At 31.3% G+C, this 20,893-nt stretch overlaps 1 protein-coding gene across 3 annotated transcripts in view; it reads left to right on the top strand.

Moving 5' to 3' along the window:
* The window catches only part of LOC149481656 (ADAMTS-like protein 4), a 116,600-nt gene that overhangs the window by 69,846 nt on the left and 25,861 nt on the right, over positions 1 to 20,893 (top strand). For all 3 annotated transcript variants that reach the window (XR_016316802.1, XM_089704808.1, XM_089704809.1), the window contains exon 7: positions 425 to 555. Coding sequence is in view for 2 of the 3 variants with exons in the window: in XM_089704808.1 (XP_089560934.1) it covers positions 425 to 555 (131 nt within the window). In the remaining variant the exon portion in view is untranslated. The remainder of the gene's footprint in view (positions 1 to 424; positions 556 to 20,893) is intronic.

The raw sequence follows: 20,893 nt of genomic DNA, 5'->3' as shown, positions 1-20,893 counted from the left end.
ATTACAAAAATTGTTGTTTAAATTAAGTTTAGCGAAATCTCAGTGAACTTTTATATATTTTGATTAAATAAACACGAACGAACACGATTAAATTATCTCTAGCAATACTGCCAACCTCTAAAATATTCAACATACCAACTTCAGAGAAATAGATGACGCTAGTTCACAAATAACAATTTTTAACTATCGCGAAGACATAACATTTAAATCTACCCGTAACCAAGCTTGCTCTAGTTTTGAAACGTCCGGATAAATAATATTATACTAATGAATAAATCGAATTTCGAAATCCTCTAAATTTAAAAGAACAACAATTCGAGAAAAACATTCCTAAAGAACCTTACATACCTACTGGATAAATTATGTAAACTAATAATATAGTATAGTGTGCTAATATTAGATAATATTAATTCATAATTGTCAGGTAACGCACCATGCACACTGAACTGTCGACCGCGCGGGCAGCAGTTTTACGCGTCGCTCGCGTTGGTGGCTGACGGGACACCGTGCACCAAGCCGGGCTTCAGAGCTATATGTGTGCAGGGGTCGTGTAAGGTAAGTTTTTGTAGGAAAAACTATTTTTTAAATAATAAACGTTTAAGAGAGGTCAGAGATCGTAGCATTGTTTACAGAATATGTGCCTAGGTTGTAACTTTTACGAAAAGGAAAATATTTATGTAGTTACGTAAATATTGTCATGTTTTAATATTAAAAAAATGAATATAATAAATGATATAATCTCAAGCTAAATTTGTTTAATTAAAAAATACTGCGTATTTAGCTAGTTATGTATCGAATATCCCAGAAAATGAATTGTGACAGCGACATCTAGTGTTCAGTAGCTGGTACTACACTACCTTATATTGATGTTTGTGATATTCAAAATTTGAGCACCAAGTTTGTCGGTTGAAGATTCAATTTGTAGGTTTTAAATATAAATGTTACGTGGATAGGATAAAAAATATATTCTTTAGATTCTATTATGGCTGACATTTTTTTAAACTATCGATCTTTAATTAACCGATTTGTATGTGTACATACAAGTTTGAATTTAATAGTATATCAATAGAGTCTAATTATACATCTGGGTTTATGCTTAAATACTTGTGTTAATAATGTCTTAATATGCAGTTAATCTGACCGGCTTTACCCGGTAAAGCTACCAAAACTATTTTAAAAGTTTAAGATGCCTATTTTACTTTATAGCTACATAGAATAATATGGATTCTTATTTAATTAAATAAACCTAGATTGTGATGGGGAGGAAATATATTTAAATAATAAATACGTTCATAAAATTGAGTCTAATGAATTTGTGTAAAATTTCTAGAAATCAAATCAATCAAAAGGTAATATTGGGAGAAATATTAAGAATTAAATTATCTCATTAAGTATAAGTAACAAAAACGTCACATTAATACAAAACCATCTCATTCTATAACAAAAATCCCATATATAAGTCAATTTGCAAAAACCCGCAAATTCTTCACAATTTAAAGCTTAATAAAGTACGTATATTCTCACAAATAATCCACTGCTAATAGATCCACTTTCAAACAGGAAAATGTCTATTAAAACACCGTAATTTGTTCTACTCCAAGCTTGTAGTAAGACCACGTCGGCTTTCGAGGCGCCTACCATTTACTGCAGTTAATGCATAATTTTTCAAGATATAATTAATTATGAAATCATTTCCATAAATATATGGGATAAAAACTTTAATCGTTTTAAAAGTTGCAATTGAAAGCATGTTTGCAAAAAACCGCAATCATTATTTTATACAATGAAATGTCTAGATAACGAATTATGCGACTATTTGCTGCAGGCTTGGTTTTGAAGGGTACATAAACAACTTCTAGGGTGATATTGGGAAATATATCGCTTTTTTCTACCCTCATTAAAATGAAAGTGATTCAGTAAAAGTGCTATTTCATAAAAATAAATCATACTTAGACTTATCATAATATCATATAAAAATAAAATAATATTAATAAATAATGAAAATATAAGTAGACAAAGTAAGTGTCCATAACCCGTATCCGATAATGCATGGCTGGGGGCACGCGCGTTAACTTAAAACTGTTTACATCGCGTGGCCATAAAATACGCGAAATACGAAATATTTGAAGAAGAATTTTTTTTGTGCCATCAATCTGACAATGAAGTTGAAACTACTCGCTACCTTTCAATCTGAAATCTAAACAACTGAAATGTAACTCCAAATAATTAAAGTGAAACTTTTATTACATCGTCTCAAACTTTTTGGTCTGTGTAGCGCATGTCGCGTGTATCGCGGCTGCCGAGTAGGTATACCTACTCGGCAGCCGACCGTCACGAGACATGCGCTACACAAAGCAGTGTTCGGAACCGTTCGAACAGTTTCACTTTTACCGTGGTTTCATAAAACCACACAACATTTTTATAATATATTTTTTTTTAATTCACAATTCACATGTGGTACCTACGTGCATTTACTAAGGTTACATTAAATCCAAACCAAACCATAATAAAAAAGAGTCATTTACGATCACATTTTGTTATTAATAGACAAGTTAAATTAATAGGCATAATTAGGTAATTTTTATAAAAATCATACTCTATTTCCCCAATGTCACTTACCCTTATTGAATTTAAAATATATAAAAAATATTCACTATAAATAATACTGCTTTACAATTTACAATATCAGAGTTAATGGCCATACAATTATAGCCTACGGTGCTGATCCATCACTTGTCCTCGACTAGAGGATTGTTAATGCTATCTTCAATTTCTTTAAAATTTCCCTATGTTGCTGTGTATGGATTTATCTAATAAATGAGGAATTTATTTACATTCTACCTTGCCAATATAACTACCATGAATAAATATCTATTTATCCTAAAGAGATTCTGATGAGGAAAGATTTGTTTTATGTTATTTATTTTCATTGAGCCCTTAATATTGTAGATATTTTTATTTTAAAACTGAGGCTTCTTAAATAGCTTCTGTTCACTTTTGTAGTATTTTATCAAACCGGCTTCTATTAAAATTATATGATTTTAAAGGTTTCTTTGATAGTAAACACATTTGTAAAAGAAGAAAAATTAAAAATTATGCTAACAGTTTTCAAATTACATATTAAAAATACTGAGCACAAAGAAAATGTCTCACAGTGACCACATGAGCCATGACTTAGATATGTAACATGTGTAATTTCAAAGTAGATACCTACATTAAAATTAAATAAGTAGTTATTATTATATCATTATAATAAACATTGTAGATAAAGTTTCCAGACAGATTTACAGAATTGCGTAAATACGTTGCAAGTCGCCAATTTTCAGAAAAGCCAAAAATAAAGACCCATACATTCGAACCCGTTCTCGGAAATCAAAATGCATTTTCCCGAGCCGCAGTTCAACTTAAACTGGTCACGGTATTTCGACGCCAATTGCTAGCAATTTTCAACGATAACTGTCAAACGATACCAATACAGGGACCCGTTATAGCCCTAGGGCTTCGAATCGCTAACGAAATATATTTAATAACATTCGTATCTTGATAAATACGTGTTAATATAATTTATGGTGTTATTCACAATTTGCTTCCGATCTTTAATTACTGTGTGCGCGAGTGTAAATTACTACCTATGGACATTAAAACTTATTGCCTATAAATTTAAGTAATGACAACAAACTGTTCTCTAAGTATAACAAATAAGCAATGTTTATGGCCACTGCTTTATTATGAAGTAATTTCATTTTACGATACTAACAATGGTCATCGATTGCTATTTTGTTAGAGTTTACGATTTATTTGCGAACTTGTTTTAGATTATTAATTATGAGTATCATTTTAAATGCATGCGTGAAAACTAAATTTAACTTTGTTTACAAAAAGTATATTTTTAGAATCGTTCTTATCTATGAAAAAAAATGAAAACTCACTACACACGTGTAATAATAAAAATGTTAGAAACAACAAAATTACAATACTTATTTTAGATCTAGCAATTAATCGTTATACCATAAAACCTCTTATACCAACTTCCCTACTATTAACATAAATCATATAATAAACATGACTAAAGAAAGCAGCCCATCGGCTAATCACACTATGATGTAAAAGGAAGTCGAATAAGCAGTAATACTAATGAATTTATATGGAATTGTAGATCGCATAATGACATCTTTGGTATCGGGACGACAAATTAATTGCTCTGTAATGACAAGTCGGCATTCCGATTGAACACCACTTGGCTGCGTCTAATGGAAGTGGAACCCAGAGTATAATATATTACTTGGAGAGAAAACATCGTGCGGGATGTGAGATTTAATACAGACGTCTAAAAATCCATGATATAATCTTCCATTTTAATGTGTGCACATCCCTACTAATAATATTAAAAATGCGAAAGTAACTCTGTCTGTCTGTCTGTGACGCGTTCCCGCTTAAACCTCTCAACCGATTTTGATGAAATTTGGCACAGACAATCTTTAGACCCTGAGAAAGAACATAGGCTACTTTTTATCAAAACACCACGCGGGCGAAGCTGCGGGCGGAAGCTAGTAATAAATAACATAATTATTCTTGAAATAAAAACTAATCTAATGTAATTTCAGCTTAGAGATTAGATTATTCATAGATTTTTTTCTTATTTAAAAGAGAGAGCTTTAAAATAAACTGTAGAGAAAATTCGGTCCTTAAAATTGCAGTTTAACGTTATTATTATAATGTTAAATTAATATCTGTATATAGGTAGGATTTGTTTAGAAACTGATAATATGTGCAACCGACACGAATCAATTCATCAAACGTGTCAATAAGAATATTGATTTATAACCAAAGTAGCATAATATATTTTAAAGTGAAACAATATACATTCATTTAATATATAAACGTTATCTGAATGGTTTTTTAACCTAAAAACATATATTTTTAAAGTAAATATGGCATATATTTAGTTACGTTATGAAAGGTTCTATTAATTTATATTTATTAACAGAAACAAATTGCGAATTTCCGAAACATATTTGTACCAAAAACGAAAGAAAATTAAGTTCAATAAACAATCAAGCATTAATTTTACGACATAGCAATAAAGCTCCTACTTTTACTCCACCGCATTTCACATAAAATCTCCATCATTCTTAACCCATATTTCTCTATATTAACAAACAAACAAACAAACGTGACGATCCTACAAGCGTCTCGCTTAGAATGCTACTCATTGCTGTTTCTACTTAAATCTGCACCGTTAATTCACAGATGGACAACGGTACAACGTCTTAAGCTTATCATACTGCATTAATAAATACTGCTGCAGAAATAATAGCTTTCATTTAAGATTATGTCTGCACTTACCGTAGAAAAAGCTATTTGGGGATAGTTTAGATGTTATGACACTAATATTATCATACATGTTATGCTACTTATTCTAAAAATACTAATAATGCATATTAAACTTCTAATATTTTCATACAGTTAACATAGTCTTCTAATGTCTGTGTAGTTTATATGCTTTTATAGATTATATTGATTCAATAGCTACCGCATGAACACAGATATGACAATATATTGTTAAGAAAAACAAATCAAAATATCTTGTGGTGACGTATGCATGATAGTAAATTAACCAATTAAGATTTATGTGGTGATGATACCTAAGTAACATATTTGGCGAGTGCCAAATACCAACTCTTTGTCTACCATTATTTAATTGTAACGTTTAGTTAACAGTCGCTAATTCGCACAAGCTACGAAGCATTAATTAAACAATGTACTAGAATAAAACGGTATCAAAACAGCAATCAAGTCGCGTAAATTAGTTTTGTTCGAACCCCGTGTTTATGTGTGCACGAACGCAAATCGTGAGTGTTCCATCAGACTAATTGGTGAATTACCGTCTTGACGCTCACTTGATCTCGCAGTTCATTAAATTAATATAAAACTTTCCTTCAGACGTTAAATTCATTCTTTAATGAGACTCAATGTTTATTTTTACATCCAGTTTCAAAAAAAGTTTGTTAAATGTAGATTCAGAGCACTTAAGGTTTTGCTAAATAAAAGTTATCTCTTAAATATTTATGTTAAATTAAGCTGTATTTTCATAAACATTTTGAGTACCTTTCCGTGCTTATTTATTTTTATTTCGTTGCTCTATTTATCATAACAAATATCATACTTTCCTAAATAATAAAATTATTTGACATTCAAATTCATTTTGCCGCATTTTCTGTTTATGAAATGAAAATATATTTTATTTGAAAATATTACTTGCACATTACTGAAGTTTAATATACCTAGATTGTTATACTTTTGTCTCCTTAAAACCACTAAATAACACCTCACAATTACTAGCCAGTGCTATAAAATTCACTCAATATTAAAAGCAAAAGTAGGTACTTCCATAAAAAAGATCAATAGCTCGTTAAAATGATGATAGACTACGTAATGGTCCTGTTATATCGATATAAAACGTTAACATGGATCCAATAATCTTTGTATAATAGCACTTTTTATACTTTAAACCCGATAAATGGATATAACGAGCCTAGGCAGAGATGAGAGAACTTGAATAGCTCCATAGTCGGGCAAGAAGAATTTTGTCAGACCATGAATTATTATTATCGTTTGATTAAATAATTTTTAAACTAAAATTGTTTGACTAGAACGTTATATCTTGCACAGAAGCAAATGTTTCTGTACTCCTTGCGGCATTGTTATAAATTGAAGATCATTTGCGATAGCAAAATTCTCATGGTGCCAAAACCATATTATTAGAATTGCTCTTTTTTATGCTCTACCCCATAAAAATGAAAGAGACAGTTAAACAATTACATATAATAATTAAATTTAGAATAAAATATTCATAGTGTCATTTTGTAATGTTTACTTTACTGGTTACCTATATGATTTTCTCTACATACCTACTACCTATATTATGTTCTATTTCTAGTAGGTAATACATTGGCAAATATTCACCGCTATTCGAGGCGGTGTTTCGAGAATTTTTCCTTCTCTCCGCTGCACATAATAATGAAAGTCTGAATAAAAGATGCAAGTATCAATACATTGTGCACGTAACATTGCAGATTTTATACCTACCTAGCGTTGAATTGATGAAAATAAATAAAATATCTTCACCTATGTGTGTCACTTTATTTTTTAAACAGAACGATACCTAATAGGTTTCTCTTCTTTCCCCAATTTACATATGGATTAATTAAAAAGTTTTTATGAAAATTTCAAGAGCTTTGTACTTTTCCGTAAACTTTAATTTATAAAAACAACAACTCAACTGCCTCAAACAATTCTGGCCATTATACCCAAAAGAGTATTTAGAGAACTTCGTATTATTATTATTGAAATAGCAATTACCGTATTTAATTTTAGTACCTACTTGCAAAATTTTGACATGCGTAATAACAAAATTCCATACATTCCAATCTATATTAGATAATTTCGATAACTTGTGTCATATTATATTCAGTAGGTACTGACAGTCTACTGAACCCGCTCGCTTTGCTACAAAATATGCCATCATACTTCGTGTACTTACCTTTATTGGAATTAAACCTATACTTTTCATCTGTATTTTTTTTAATAATTACTTTCAATAATTAACGCTAAGATAAATAGACTTTACTTCAGTATTTACTAGCAAAGTGATGCAAATCGTTATAATATAAAAATGCACATTTAAATAATTAACATTATGGTACCTAAACGCAAAGATAACAATTAACAACAAACATGTATTATGTCATGTACACATTATATAAGAGAGTTTAGGCATGATCGTTTAATCTAAGCAACGTCAAAACCTTCATAAATTAAAGGGCCTTTTAGATAAAGGTAATCCATACTAAATGTGCAAACACTATCAATCATTACTTATATTTCCTGGCTACTGTTACAAACATTAATTACTATCAACCTAACTACTACTTGAAATTTGAACATTTTCATATTTTTAAGGTTGATAGGATACAGTATTGTATAATGCTTATACATATTATAAAAATGCAAATTAAATTTCATTTTGTCTTTTGTTATTCTATTATACCTAAGAATATTCCAGTCTGGGCAAAGAATATTTTAATCTGATGTGTGTTTAAACAAAATATTAGTTTCTGCATATAATTTTATTCTAGCATTTTATCAAAGATTCTTAAAGGTACTAAGGAAAAATATCCATTTAAATAAATGCCAAATGAGTGTACGTTTCCACACATCGATACAGATCTGAATCTGCTGTAAATACCGTCCTTAAAATTCACAGCACCGAAATCCAGTAATTTCCTTGGTATTCACAAAATTGGCAACTGAAAATAACTGACATGTGAAAGCCGACGTCCAATATTTTACGATGAACTCCACCCAACACGTTCTTTGTGCCGATGTTTATTTACGAAACAAACATTTTGTTTATTTGCTTTATGTCCGCCGTTTTTGAAATGTTTCGAACCCTCTTGTTAAAACATATTGTGCACATATTTGGAGAGAGCTCCGAATTTATTAATAAACAAATAAAATATATTTACGCCAATGACCATTAAATTGTTTGTCTTTGCGTAGCGTATTTATTTCAGTTTAAATTTTATTATTCATGCATATTTTGCAATAATCAGTAAATCTTACATGTTTATTTATAATTGTACTAGTACATAAACAAATAAATTTGGGAAGTAAATATTTAATTATCTAGGTACTTTTTTTATTTAACTATCATAATTTATCACAAATATTGATATAAAAGCAAAAGTTAGTGTGCGGTAATGGCGGAAGGGACATGAATAAATTTGATAGTAAGACAACTTCTATCCTGAAAAATGCAGAATTCCAGTGAAATGTTTACGAACATTTTTCATTGCCAAGCACCGCGGATTTAGTATGCAACTATGTTAAATACAAACTAGCCATTTTTGTAGATATGTTGGTACTTATATTTAAAAATCTCTGAATTTAATAACCATTTAAACTTAACCCGACTTTATCCATTCTCATTGAATGTTCAATACATAAAACTACAACAGAATAAAACCTATCTATTCACTTGCCAATCATTACAAACGATATAAATCGAATTAAGTATTAATCCATAAATAAGATCAAGCTTTTCACTTCTGATAAGCTCCAGTACCACTTTATTTACAGTAGATATATAATTTGTGACCACAAGATTACAGCAAGAGATTGCAAGCCCGATATGACAAATTCCCAATCAAATCCATAAGTACTGTGCTATTAGGCTTGCATAAAATTATAGATCAGTTAACTAGGCAAATAGAATTATACGGTGTCTAACGAATTCTCAGCTTGAACGGCTCAATTGATGGTTATTGTGTTCCGATTTATTTCGTAAGTTTTAAAATATATGCTATGTAAGTATTTGTTTTCGTGTATTTAATGTAATATGTCGTAAATTACTATATACAATACTTAAAAAATAAGCGGGCTCAATTTTGAGACGAAAGATCTACACTTTTTTCATGTCCATTCTATGTCAGCTATAGATAATATGGGTTGCTAATTGTTATGAAAAAGGAAATTTCAAAATAAACAAAATATTTAACTGTAACTCTATGTAGCTTGTGTGACCATAATATACATTTAAATTTTGCTAAGTGGAGCCAAATACTAGCAACAGAAATTGGCAACCACTTTATTACTATTGGAAACTAGGAATATTTTCTGTTTTTCTCCGCAATGCAATCGCACCAAATGTAGAATTGTTTTTGATAAGATAACAAATGGCGTCAGATAACGCGCCAATTATACATATTCCAAGACTTTTGTGACAGATGACACTGTTTACGAACAAATTCCGACATCTAAAAATGTGACAAGGGTATTTCGCTTCGTAACCAAGTTTTTCTGAGCATTTTTTTTTTTATTTACCTTCGGCGACATATCCAATTTTTGGTGTGATATTAATCAAGGCGTCTTTCGATCGATTCAAGTTTAACTAGTTTTTGTATCAATATTGTATTAATCAATACAACACATTCTTACAGAGCAATAAAATTTAAAGGCATTTAATATGAATACTTTAAATGAAAATTATATCGTTAAGATTTAACGTTTATTAATGCCAGCATCTTTTAAATTAGAATCCTGTTTAAGATAACATTTACAATGTTTATCATAGATTATAATAGAACATGAATAAAAACGAAACCTTATTAACATATCTGTTCTCGTTACATATAATAAAGTACAGCACTTGCCAAAATTAATTACTAACGTTCCGACATTCCAGAGGATGATTGTACTCTTTTAAGAATTTGTATACGTGATTATCGCAGATGAATAATTGTTATCTCTACGATTTGTAAATCAAGCGTGTTATAGTTAAAAAATTGTTGAACGTCTGTTTACTTATGATATTTCAAAGCGCAGTTATTCACAAAAGATTTATCGCCGTTGCGACATAAAATAAATAGCCCACTAGTGACAAATGGGTATGATGTAAGGATCCCAGTTGCCTCTCAACTGAACCATAACGCGGGCGGTTCACATAGATTCCCTATCATAGAGCATAGACGATGATCCCATACATTGGCGCCGAGTTAGCGCATTGACCGAATATAATCATCTGAATCACGAACAAACGCACGCGGTGTTACTTAACATTCCTATCGGATGTTATTCACATAATTATTGAAATAAATCATTTGATACACATGCGCTATTAATAAATATTCTCTATTAAACGGCGCAACGTGTTACGTAGTGTTTATAAATACATTTAGATTCATTGTCGGTGTGAAGTGGTTTAACTATTAAAAAGTGTTTTAAAATAGATGTTTCTAAGCTGCTTGAAATTATTATGCCACCGTCAGCATGTATTGTAAAAACTACTTTAGGTTTGCTATTTCTAAGCAGACATCACTTTTCTTTCAAGTAAACTGTTTGAACGATTGCATAAATATTACTTTGAAATATAAGATATAATATGAGACAAAGAAAATAAAGATTTGCAAAAATACATTGTTAGTTTTCGGTTAACCCACCTAAAGTGGGAACAAATGTAGCTGTTTATTTAGTAACATGACACTGATCTTGGCTGGGGGTGAGATGCTCGGCTCTTGGAAGATTTAGTGCCGTATCGTGTATCAAGTGCATGCAATTTAACGATTAAATAATACTAAATAGAAATCTAATTGATTTTATAAATAAATGAAAATTAACACGTTCCGTTCCATGTCGTAGTTTCGAAAAGTACTGATTTAAAGTAAATTTTGTAAATTGAATCGTTTTCTCTTTTTTCAGTTTGTTGAACTACCTAATCGTTACAGAATGTTCATTTTCTATGGAATATGCAATTTGCATATTTAAAAACACTAAAATATAGTATATCTAAACGTAGCTTGTAATATAGCTTTTTTTAGTGACTGAGTCATTACTTGTTAATATCCTTCATCATTCTAACGATTGAAAGCTCAGTTTACTTATTGTACTTCAGTATCTTGCAATAAATAACTGTAGTTAACGTCCAACAACGTGTTTTTCTTTCAGAACAATGACGAAAAACTTCTACGTACATTCTTATTTACGTTTAAGACCACGCCACACATGGATGGCCATCTGATTTTGAGAAGAAAAATGCGGCATTGTGTATTCACGCTAGAATCGAGATAAGCTCTAAATAAATTTGTTTACGTGGTCTCATGTCAACATTCGTTAGACTATTTCCAACCAAGGCTTCGGGTTCAATGTGCCATCTATGGGGACCTCCAATATGGTGTCTATTGTAGATGCCATATGTCATTACTTCATTACTTTTAGAATTTATGAAAAACTTGCTATAAGTATTACGTTTTTTGCTGGAAGGTATGGATAGTCACTCATTATTTTTCTTATTTAATTTTATACCCCAAGTACCAGAACGTATAAACTAAAGAAAGATAGGGTATGGAAATGTTAGTAAAATAACATAATATTATATGTTATACAACATTGCTATAAGAATATTAGTGAAATATTATAAATGCAACAGTAAATCAATTAATATGTTTACGTAGATATGTGTATTTAACAACATTCTTTTAATACGATGATGTTACAAGAGTAAAAACCGAAACCGTATCGTATATTTTATCACCACATCAAAAGAACAAAGAAATTAGCTCAGAATAATATTCTCTTCCAGCCATATTTTATAGTTGTGGTCTTGCTGTCTCCGAGAAAAGGCCGAATTTCGTAACCAACATAAAATGATTTATGAAGTAACCATACGCTTTATAGAACCTTTTTTGGGAAACTTCACTTTAATATATGCCTCATGCCTCGTACGCAAACAACGAACCGCCATAAATAATTAATTATTAATTTGTATTCTGTGTAAATAGATTTTTTTCTTATTCGTAAATCATTATAAGATGGCTACTGAGCAGAAATAAATTAATTTCTAGATAATGTTAATGTCGGTAAAATAAAATATCATTTGAAAACGCAATCGTGTAATTTAATAACCGCTAATGAAAAACAAAACAGCTATAAGATAACTCCATAATTGCTGATTTTCCATAACATTTTATCAAATATACGCAAAAATAATGTTATTCGTAGCACAAAACATTCTCTAAGCTTCGTGAATCGTAAGAAATTATTTTACAAAAATTCTCGCCTACCGATATTGATTAAATTTTATGACGTGTACGTATACATGCCGCGTCCTGAATTTAGTAAAAATCGATGATTTATCTAAAACAATGCGGCGGATGCGATACAATATGTTTATTTATGTTAAAAATATGAATTTCAGTATCGAAATTTGTAAGGGATTGCAGCGGATATCTGGCGCCAGCCTGAAATATTTTTTAGTGCAAACACGACGTGTAGTTAACCGATAACTCAAATTCTTGTAAATATTTTTCAAATACCGTCGTGAATAAGGCTAACTCAGCTGGATATAGGTGTATTTTGTATTTAATTGCATGTTCTTTGATTTTTGAAAAGAATTTCTTAGCTCATTACTCGATTTTACCTGTGCTAACCTCATTTTATTTTTTGCCTATTATCGATTAAGAAGCCTATAAGGCTTCAAAAGTTCTCTTATTCTAACGTGGTGAACGTAAACGTAGTGTTTGCGTGTCTCTGGAACATCTTTATATCTTTACAAACGTTCGTATTCATGGCATTAGTCGTAATACATATAAAAAACTAGAAGACATTTCGAATATTTATGTCCTTTGTATAGGTAGTTTGTTTCAGCATACATTGTATGGCGGCAATTAGAACGCGGTATGCACAAAATAAACGATTTTATCAGGGACCAAATTGCATAATACATATATCACTGAAATTTTCGCAAATTCCAACATTTAGCGTTTGTCTAATAAAAGTGTAAACAGTAACGTGGCCTTGTGTTTGTTTGTTTATTGATGCGACACTAGAATTTGAGAAACGACGAGAACTTACTGAATATACAGGGTGTACCAAAAAGTAGTGATGAACGGAAGCTGAGAGGTAGAGGACCTAGAGGGCTATCCGAATCACCCCCATGTATGTTATGCGATTTTTCGTATTTTCGGAGTTATGACGTTTTTTTCAATTTTTCACCTATCGCCGAGTACGATGATATTTTCACTCATGCTGACGTCAATGATTGCGGAAGATGCTTGATTTTTTTTGTGTGCTAAGCTGAAAGATAGGCCAATTCAGTATGGTAACATTTACTATCGTTAGATCTTTGAATGGAATAAAAAAAAGAATTAAATGGCAAGAAAGATAAAATTACCCAGTATGTTCACCACTTCAAGGGCCCGTAAAAAAATAAAATCACATAAAAAAAAATTTCCGTTTGACTTTTAAAAACTTGCTCTATCTATCAGATAGCTACCCTGAAAATTTCATTTACTTATTCAGAAGGCTTCAATAGAAAAATTTCAATCTAAATGTGGTAAGTGCAAAAATTGAATTAACATGATGATCATTAAAACCAATAAATAGGTGTTTATTTACCAGAAATTTTTAAAATAACCCCGCTGTTGCTCAATGCAAGTGCGACATCACCGTAAAAAGTTGTCTTTTAAATGTCTGAATGCCCTTTTATCATTTTTAATAGTTTCTTCTGCTACTATGAATTTCCGGGTTATTTCGTCCAAATTGTGGCAGTCTCTCGTCTTTGTAGTATCCCCACGGAAAAAAATCAATAGGGTTTATGTCCGGAGACCGAGCAGCCCAGGCTAAAGGGCAAAGATACCCTGAAAGATGGATTGGTCGTTGCAGCCTGCGCATGCGCCGGTGACGCCTGCCTTAAAGCCTGGCCTCTACGGTCCCTCGACCTAAACCCCATTGATTTGTTTCAATGGGAATACTAAAAAGACCTCGGCTACTTGAGAGAATGCCACGATTTGGACGAAATAACCCGGAAATTCATAGTAGCAGAAGAAACCATTAAAAATGATAAAAGGGCATTCAGACAATTAAAAGACAACTTTTTACGGTGATGTCGCACTTGCATTGAGCAACAGCGGGGTTATTTTAAAAATTTCTGGTAATTAAACACCTATTTATTGGTTTTAATGATCATCATGTTAATTCAATTTTTGCACTTACCACATTTAGATTTAAATTTTTCTATTGAAGCCTTCTGAATAAGTAAATGAAATTTTCAGGGTAGCTATCTGATAGATAGAGCAAGTTTTTAAAAGTCAAACGGAAAACTTTTTTTATGTGATTTTATTTTTTTACGGGCCCTTGAAGTGGTGAACATACTGGGTAATTTTATCTTTCTTGCCATTTAATTCTTTTTTTTATTCCATTCAAAGATCTAACGATAGTAAATGTTACCATACTGAATTGGCCTATCTTTCAGCTTAGCACACAAAAAAAATCAAGCATCTTCCGCAATCATTGACGTCAGCATGAGTGAAAATATCATCGTACTCGGCGATAGGTGAAAAATTGAAAAAAACGTCATAACTCCGAAAATACGAAAAATCGCATAACATACATGGGGATGATTCGGATAGCCCTCTAGGTCCTCTACCTCTCAGCTTCCGTTCATCACTACTTTTTGGTACACCCTGTATAATAATGTGTTGTGAATTATTCCGTTTCACTTGCGGTTTATGTTCGTTCGGAGCTACAATGCGATTAAGTCATGAGCTTGCAGAAATTTTATAGACTTCGGTCGGGATAAATATTTCAAGTTCGGTTTTATTGGTTGGGGTATTAGTCTCTATCCAGTTTATGTTACGAATGGTCTGATCATTTCTGTCTCTTGAGCATTGTCATGTTGCATCTGTATCTAATGATTTTAAAGAATTATAATTATTATTATTGAGATGCTAAGTAGAGATGGGTCAATATTGATACCAATGTAGAAGACATTTTCATTCTCATTTATTATAAATACTTCCATAGAAGAAGTATTAGAATTAAAACACAAAAAATTGTTCCAAATATTTTGTTATTTAGTGATAACAACTGCTCGTGCAGTTCCTATTACTCATGAATTTATCTAGCAAGACACTCCCTATCTACATTAACATATCACTCAATATCTAAAAGGGTAGCGATGCCTCAGTCGCCTACATCCTTATCACAGTCCATTTGCTAGTAGCGGATAGAGAGGCTAATTACACCTGTCCGTCAAATCGCAGTTATCTGAAAACCTTTATCGTACATTTACCCGCAACTGTGTCTATGCATTTAATTTCAATATTATGACGAGCATCGATCGAACCGATACACGTGGACCTGCCAATTCCAAACAGTACTCGCTTTTACCGCATCACTATTATGAGCTATTTCCATATGGCAATGATTAGTCTTTGTTATATATATATCACTATTTCCGATAGACGAGTGAAGTCACGTGATTAAACGATCATCTTGATGAAGTGGATCGTGGATAGTTAATTAATCAATTATGATAATTGCCTTTCAATGTCTTGTTTATAAAAGTTTTCTGTGCGTCGTAGAAATATTTTTTAAAAGCCGTCAAATGCGACTTGTATGACTTGCGAATTGGGCTGCCGATATTTTTAGTTTTTAGCCGAATATAGATATATAATAAATTATTGCCTTAGTGTGATTTATTTTTGATGGTCAATGACATGTTAAATTTATAAGTGGAATGTCGAACATGTTTCAGGCTGAATTAGGTCACACTGGTATCAAAGAGGGTTTCACATTAGACTATAAACCAAGTTGTGTGTTTTATGTTGCTGTAGCAATCCTACTACATAATATAACTGAATCCTGCTTCACGTTTGCGATTGAGGATTGACACCATCGCATCGTCATAAGTAGACGACTTAATAATAAAAAAAATGTTACTAACAACCGTTAAAATTAAAATTCGAAATATAAATTCTATTATTTATCAATGTTTTGTTTAAGCCTGTATTTTAAATATTTATGTGTCTTTCCTCTTTTTAATATCACAACGTAACTACTAACTAGCTCTTATTTATGAGTGTATAATTTATGCGTAACGGTGGTGAAAACCAATGTCTATGATTATGTTTATAGCATTAGATTACGAAATAATTTTATAATAACAGCGATTTTATCAAGATTATGCCAATCTTGTCCAAAGGGTCAAATATTTGAAAATAGAGTTACACAATAGCGTATTATTGAAGAGCGTCCTTGATCATTTCCGGATCAAAATATCACTTTCTTAATTCCATTGGTTAGGTATTGATTAAGGGTCAAACATACAAATTAATGAATAATGGAATAATTTAAATTAATTCGACATTTCTACATTGGTTTTTTTATCTCGTTCAGAGAGATCACATATTTAACCTACCATCAAGATTATTCACAAATAACAATTAAAAGAAAAAACCACGAGCTATAACCAAAACCTTATTACATATTTACCTTCGTATTTAAATAAAGAAAAAAGTGGAAATTTTTTAATTCTGGTTCAAAATTAATTAAGAAATTACAATAGTAATGTACACTTTATGTGGAAACTGGGTCAATTATAATAATATTATCTAGGCGGCGCGTTGCCTTATGTTGAAATATTACATACATACCCTATTATGAAACCATAATAGGGTATGAAGAGGTTCGGACTATTGTATTTTTGACATGTCACATATGTACTTATAAAAAAATGAAAATATTTAGTCGGTTTATGTAAATGATGGCATGTGACCTATCCCATCAAGAGGCATATTATTAGTGCGTCACGCTCGTAAATCGTAAGGTAGTAAGATGAGGCGCTTGGTGGTCGCCGCACAGTTCACACTGAGAGCGCGCGAGCGCGCCATCGTCTATCCCCGACCGGACTTCTCCCGCGCGATCCGGAAAATTGGCGCGAAAATGCGGAACTGTCAAAACGCTTGATTGGCGTTTTAATTTTGTTCTCGCGAAGGCGTGATCGCATACAGCCAACGGACTAATGTGAAGTGTTTTAAATCATCTTTTCTCTGACAGTATGTAATATCTGTGAAAATCATGTTTTACAAATCTCGTAAATATTTTCAAATATAAAACTCGTTCATCAAAGTACACATGTTACAAAAACCGTGATATTTAGCTGTTAGTTAATTGAACGTAATAAAATTTACACACATTTGGCACGCAATAAAGCAAGCGAATAAACTTGACCAATTATCGCCTTGTCAAACACGATTGTAGTGAAACATGAAACATACGACATGTGTCGTTTGTCCTTCTGTTATGACTGGATTAACTCTTAACACGCTTTTAAATTATTCTTTTATTTCACCGAATTGTGTTAAAGCGAAGCGACCGCGTGTTGTACGTGATAAAAATGTTTCATGGATGAAATTTATGGGGCTGTTCATTAATATACGCCATATATTATAAGCCTACAGTAGACCAAGGAGAAAACTTTTAAGATGTATATAAATAGGTACATTAGCTAATAGATTTCTCTCCATTAATCATTCTGTTGCTATTATATTATTTGTGGTTATTTTTATGTATTCATTGTGACTTATTTTTTGAGTAATGATCCGATATGCAAACGAAGAAAATTTAAATTATTCAGTTATCATTTAGTGATTGTTTAAATTAATAAAACAACTTTTAAATAACTTATAATACAAAATAACTTATAAATACTAATTAATTTTGTTTTGTTAAGAATATTTCTCAAAATTGCATGCTTTAACTTTCATTAACAATCTAGAGAACGGAGTCGTAAGTGAACAATCAAGTAAAAAGATGACAATTTAGAAAAAAGTAAATGAGCAGCAAGGTCGGTTGCAGCCCAATGTCATCGCAGGACCTTATCAGTTTATCTACTTAATTTTTATCAAGCCACAGAATAGGTAAGTAGGTTACACGAGTAAATCATAGAGCAAGAAAAGGGCCTACTATACTGAATAAATACTACCATTGATGATGTAACAGTTTACATTTGTAATGATATTCATTTCAGTAGTAATCGAGAACATTATGATTATCTTGTAATTCAAATTCAATCGCATAAATTACTCGAGATTTCTAATCAAATAAATTACGTTCTGTCTATACAAACGTACCTATATCTTATAAATATAAAACTTTGCCGTCAAAATAGGCCGCATTTAGGAATATAATGTGGTAATTTAAGAAGCCTTTGTCGACAAAAAAAATTATCAAATAACGCCGTATTATATTTACGTTCGTAAGGTAAATGTAGCGTTCCTTTTATAATAAGTTCAGTAAATATTTGTAGGAAAATTCATTATAAAGAGGCCGCTGTAAATTGTATTTATGTCACATGATTTTGGAATACGAGCACCTTGAGGGCTTCGATATCTTCTTACAATATCTTCTTAATTATAAAGTTAATTGTATTAAAGTTTTAATCCCTGAAATCGAATAAAATCGAATTATATTTTATTTTTAAATCCGTTAGTAATCTTCTCACATTAAAAATTTCATTAGAAATATAGCATTTAATTCACTTTGAGTATCACAAAATCATCAGTACAATTTGTTGGTTTCAAACGTTTATGGCAAGTTGTTCCGTTCCTAACTTACTCGTAAAATATTTTGTCGTTTGATGTAGCCGCTTGTCATATATGTCATCAGAGACGATTTAATGTTTGATTAAAGCCGTTCACGTGCGGACCACCTAGTTTGATTGGACTTGCCATTTTTGTTAATAATACATGTGTATTTATTCCACGTTCCTTACCTATATCATTATTTTGTATAATGCGAAATCATTTATCTTAGAAATTCAGTTATCTTGGCAGAAAATCTTAATAGTAAAAGCTGAATGGTGAAGTGAAATTTTAGCAATACCTTGTTAAGCTTTTACAATATGACCATTTAAATTAGAAAATTATTTACCTACACGTCAATTTATTGGTCATATAATTAAATTTTAATATTGCTGTTCTAAAGTACATAAACTTTTTAATAAGCACGTACTTATTTGTTGCTCAAATTGAACATAAAAAATTTTTACGGACAAGAACTATTTTTTGGAAAATTTGTTTGCTAAATGATTTTTTTTTTGTCAGTAAATATAGATAATGTATGTTAAATTATACAAATGTATATAAACGATATTAAAGGGTACTTGACAGATTACATATTGATAGCACTTTTATATCGTCAGATCAATGTTACAACATTTTGAAGATACGTTAAAAAATGGGCCAATTACAAAATATAATAAATATTGCGAGTACGTACCGCGTCCTCGGTGCTCTAGCAAAACAGTTTACTTGCCCTAAATTACTAAAAGGGCCCGAAGTTTATCTCCTTATGTCAATTTTGCTGCGATCTACAATTTTTTCTAGAGTGAGGCTGAGTTTTTGTAATAAATCCTGAAAAGGGTTTTGCCTTATCAGACGTAGAGCGGTTGGTAATTCACAAATTTATTTTATAAGTCGAAATACCTACTTAACCTACCGTTTTAAATCTTCGAGATTGTTATTAAAATGCTGTTTAGCAAAACAATAAAAAAATGAAACAGAAAAAAACTATTTTAAGGTAATAGGAATAAATATGTTCATAAAATAATATGTATATAGGTACATAATAGTTTGCTCAGCAGTTATAATGTATAACATAGCTATAGATACACATATACATAACTTATCATATATAACATAACGAAATTCGATACTTCTCATAAACATTTTCAAAAGCCTACCGAATGTAAAGCTTATAATTTTTCCATAAAAATGAGCTATGATAATATTTTACACACCGATTACCGGTTGTCATTTCCCCGATACCTCATAATAAATCTCCTATAATTGTGGATTGACACCCAAACGCCCAAATTCTCTGAGGCGTGCTCATAAATTTTATTCACTAATAATCAAAATTATTATCTACACTTGTTCAATACGGTAAAGTGTAATAGTGTATAATGTAGATCTGGGGGCACGGTAGTGCCCCCGCCAAGACGAGCCAAGCGAGGCGCACGGGCACTACCTACCTTTTCTCGAAGCGCTTCGACGTTTTTTTGAACCCTCATAACTTGGGTTTGGATTATGCTAGATCAACAAAATTTTCGGGATATATTGTCAATAGCGGACTTATTGAACGTATTAAGTTTTAATTACATTAGCTTTTATACTTCAGATTTTATTTATATCTAAAAAACGCTAATTTCGTCACTGACTCACTGATGATCATCAAAATTCTTAAGGTATTTCCTAATGTCCTAGAAAGCTGAAATTTTGTATGTAAGCTAGTATTAGCACATAAACAACAAAAAAATTATAAAACTTGTAACTTTCATCCCCCAACCCCTTAAACTAGGGGATGGGAGTTTGTATGAGACCTGTAATTTTAAATTAAATTTTGATGACGCTAGAGGTCTAATCTAATAATCTAAAACTTGGTTCCCCTAGATAGATATATATATTATACTAGCGGTCCGCCCCGGCTTCGCCCGTGGTACATATTTACGTTTTCTCTACATAAGAACCATCCTCGTACTTCAAGGAATATAATA

Source organism: Colias philodice, chromosome 16 (genome assembly GCF_061535455.1).
Source record: "Colias philodice isolate Cphi_HAF_F1 chromosome 16, ilColPhil1 Martin Lab GWU primary, whole genome shotgun sequence".
NCBI lineage: Eukaryota > Metazoa > Arthropoda > Insecta > Lepidoptera > Pieridae > Colias > Colias philodice.
The sequence above is the reverse complement of the archived record's forward strand: the minus strand, read 5'-3'. Positions and strand labels throughout refer to the sequence as shown.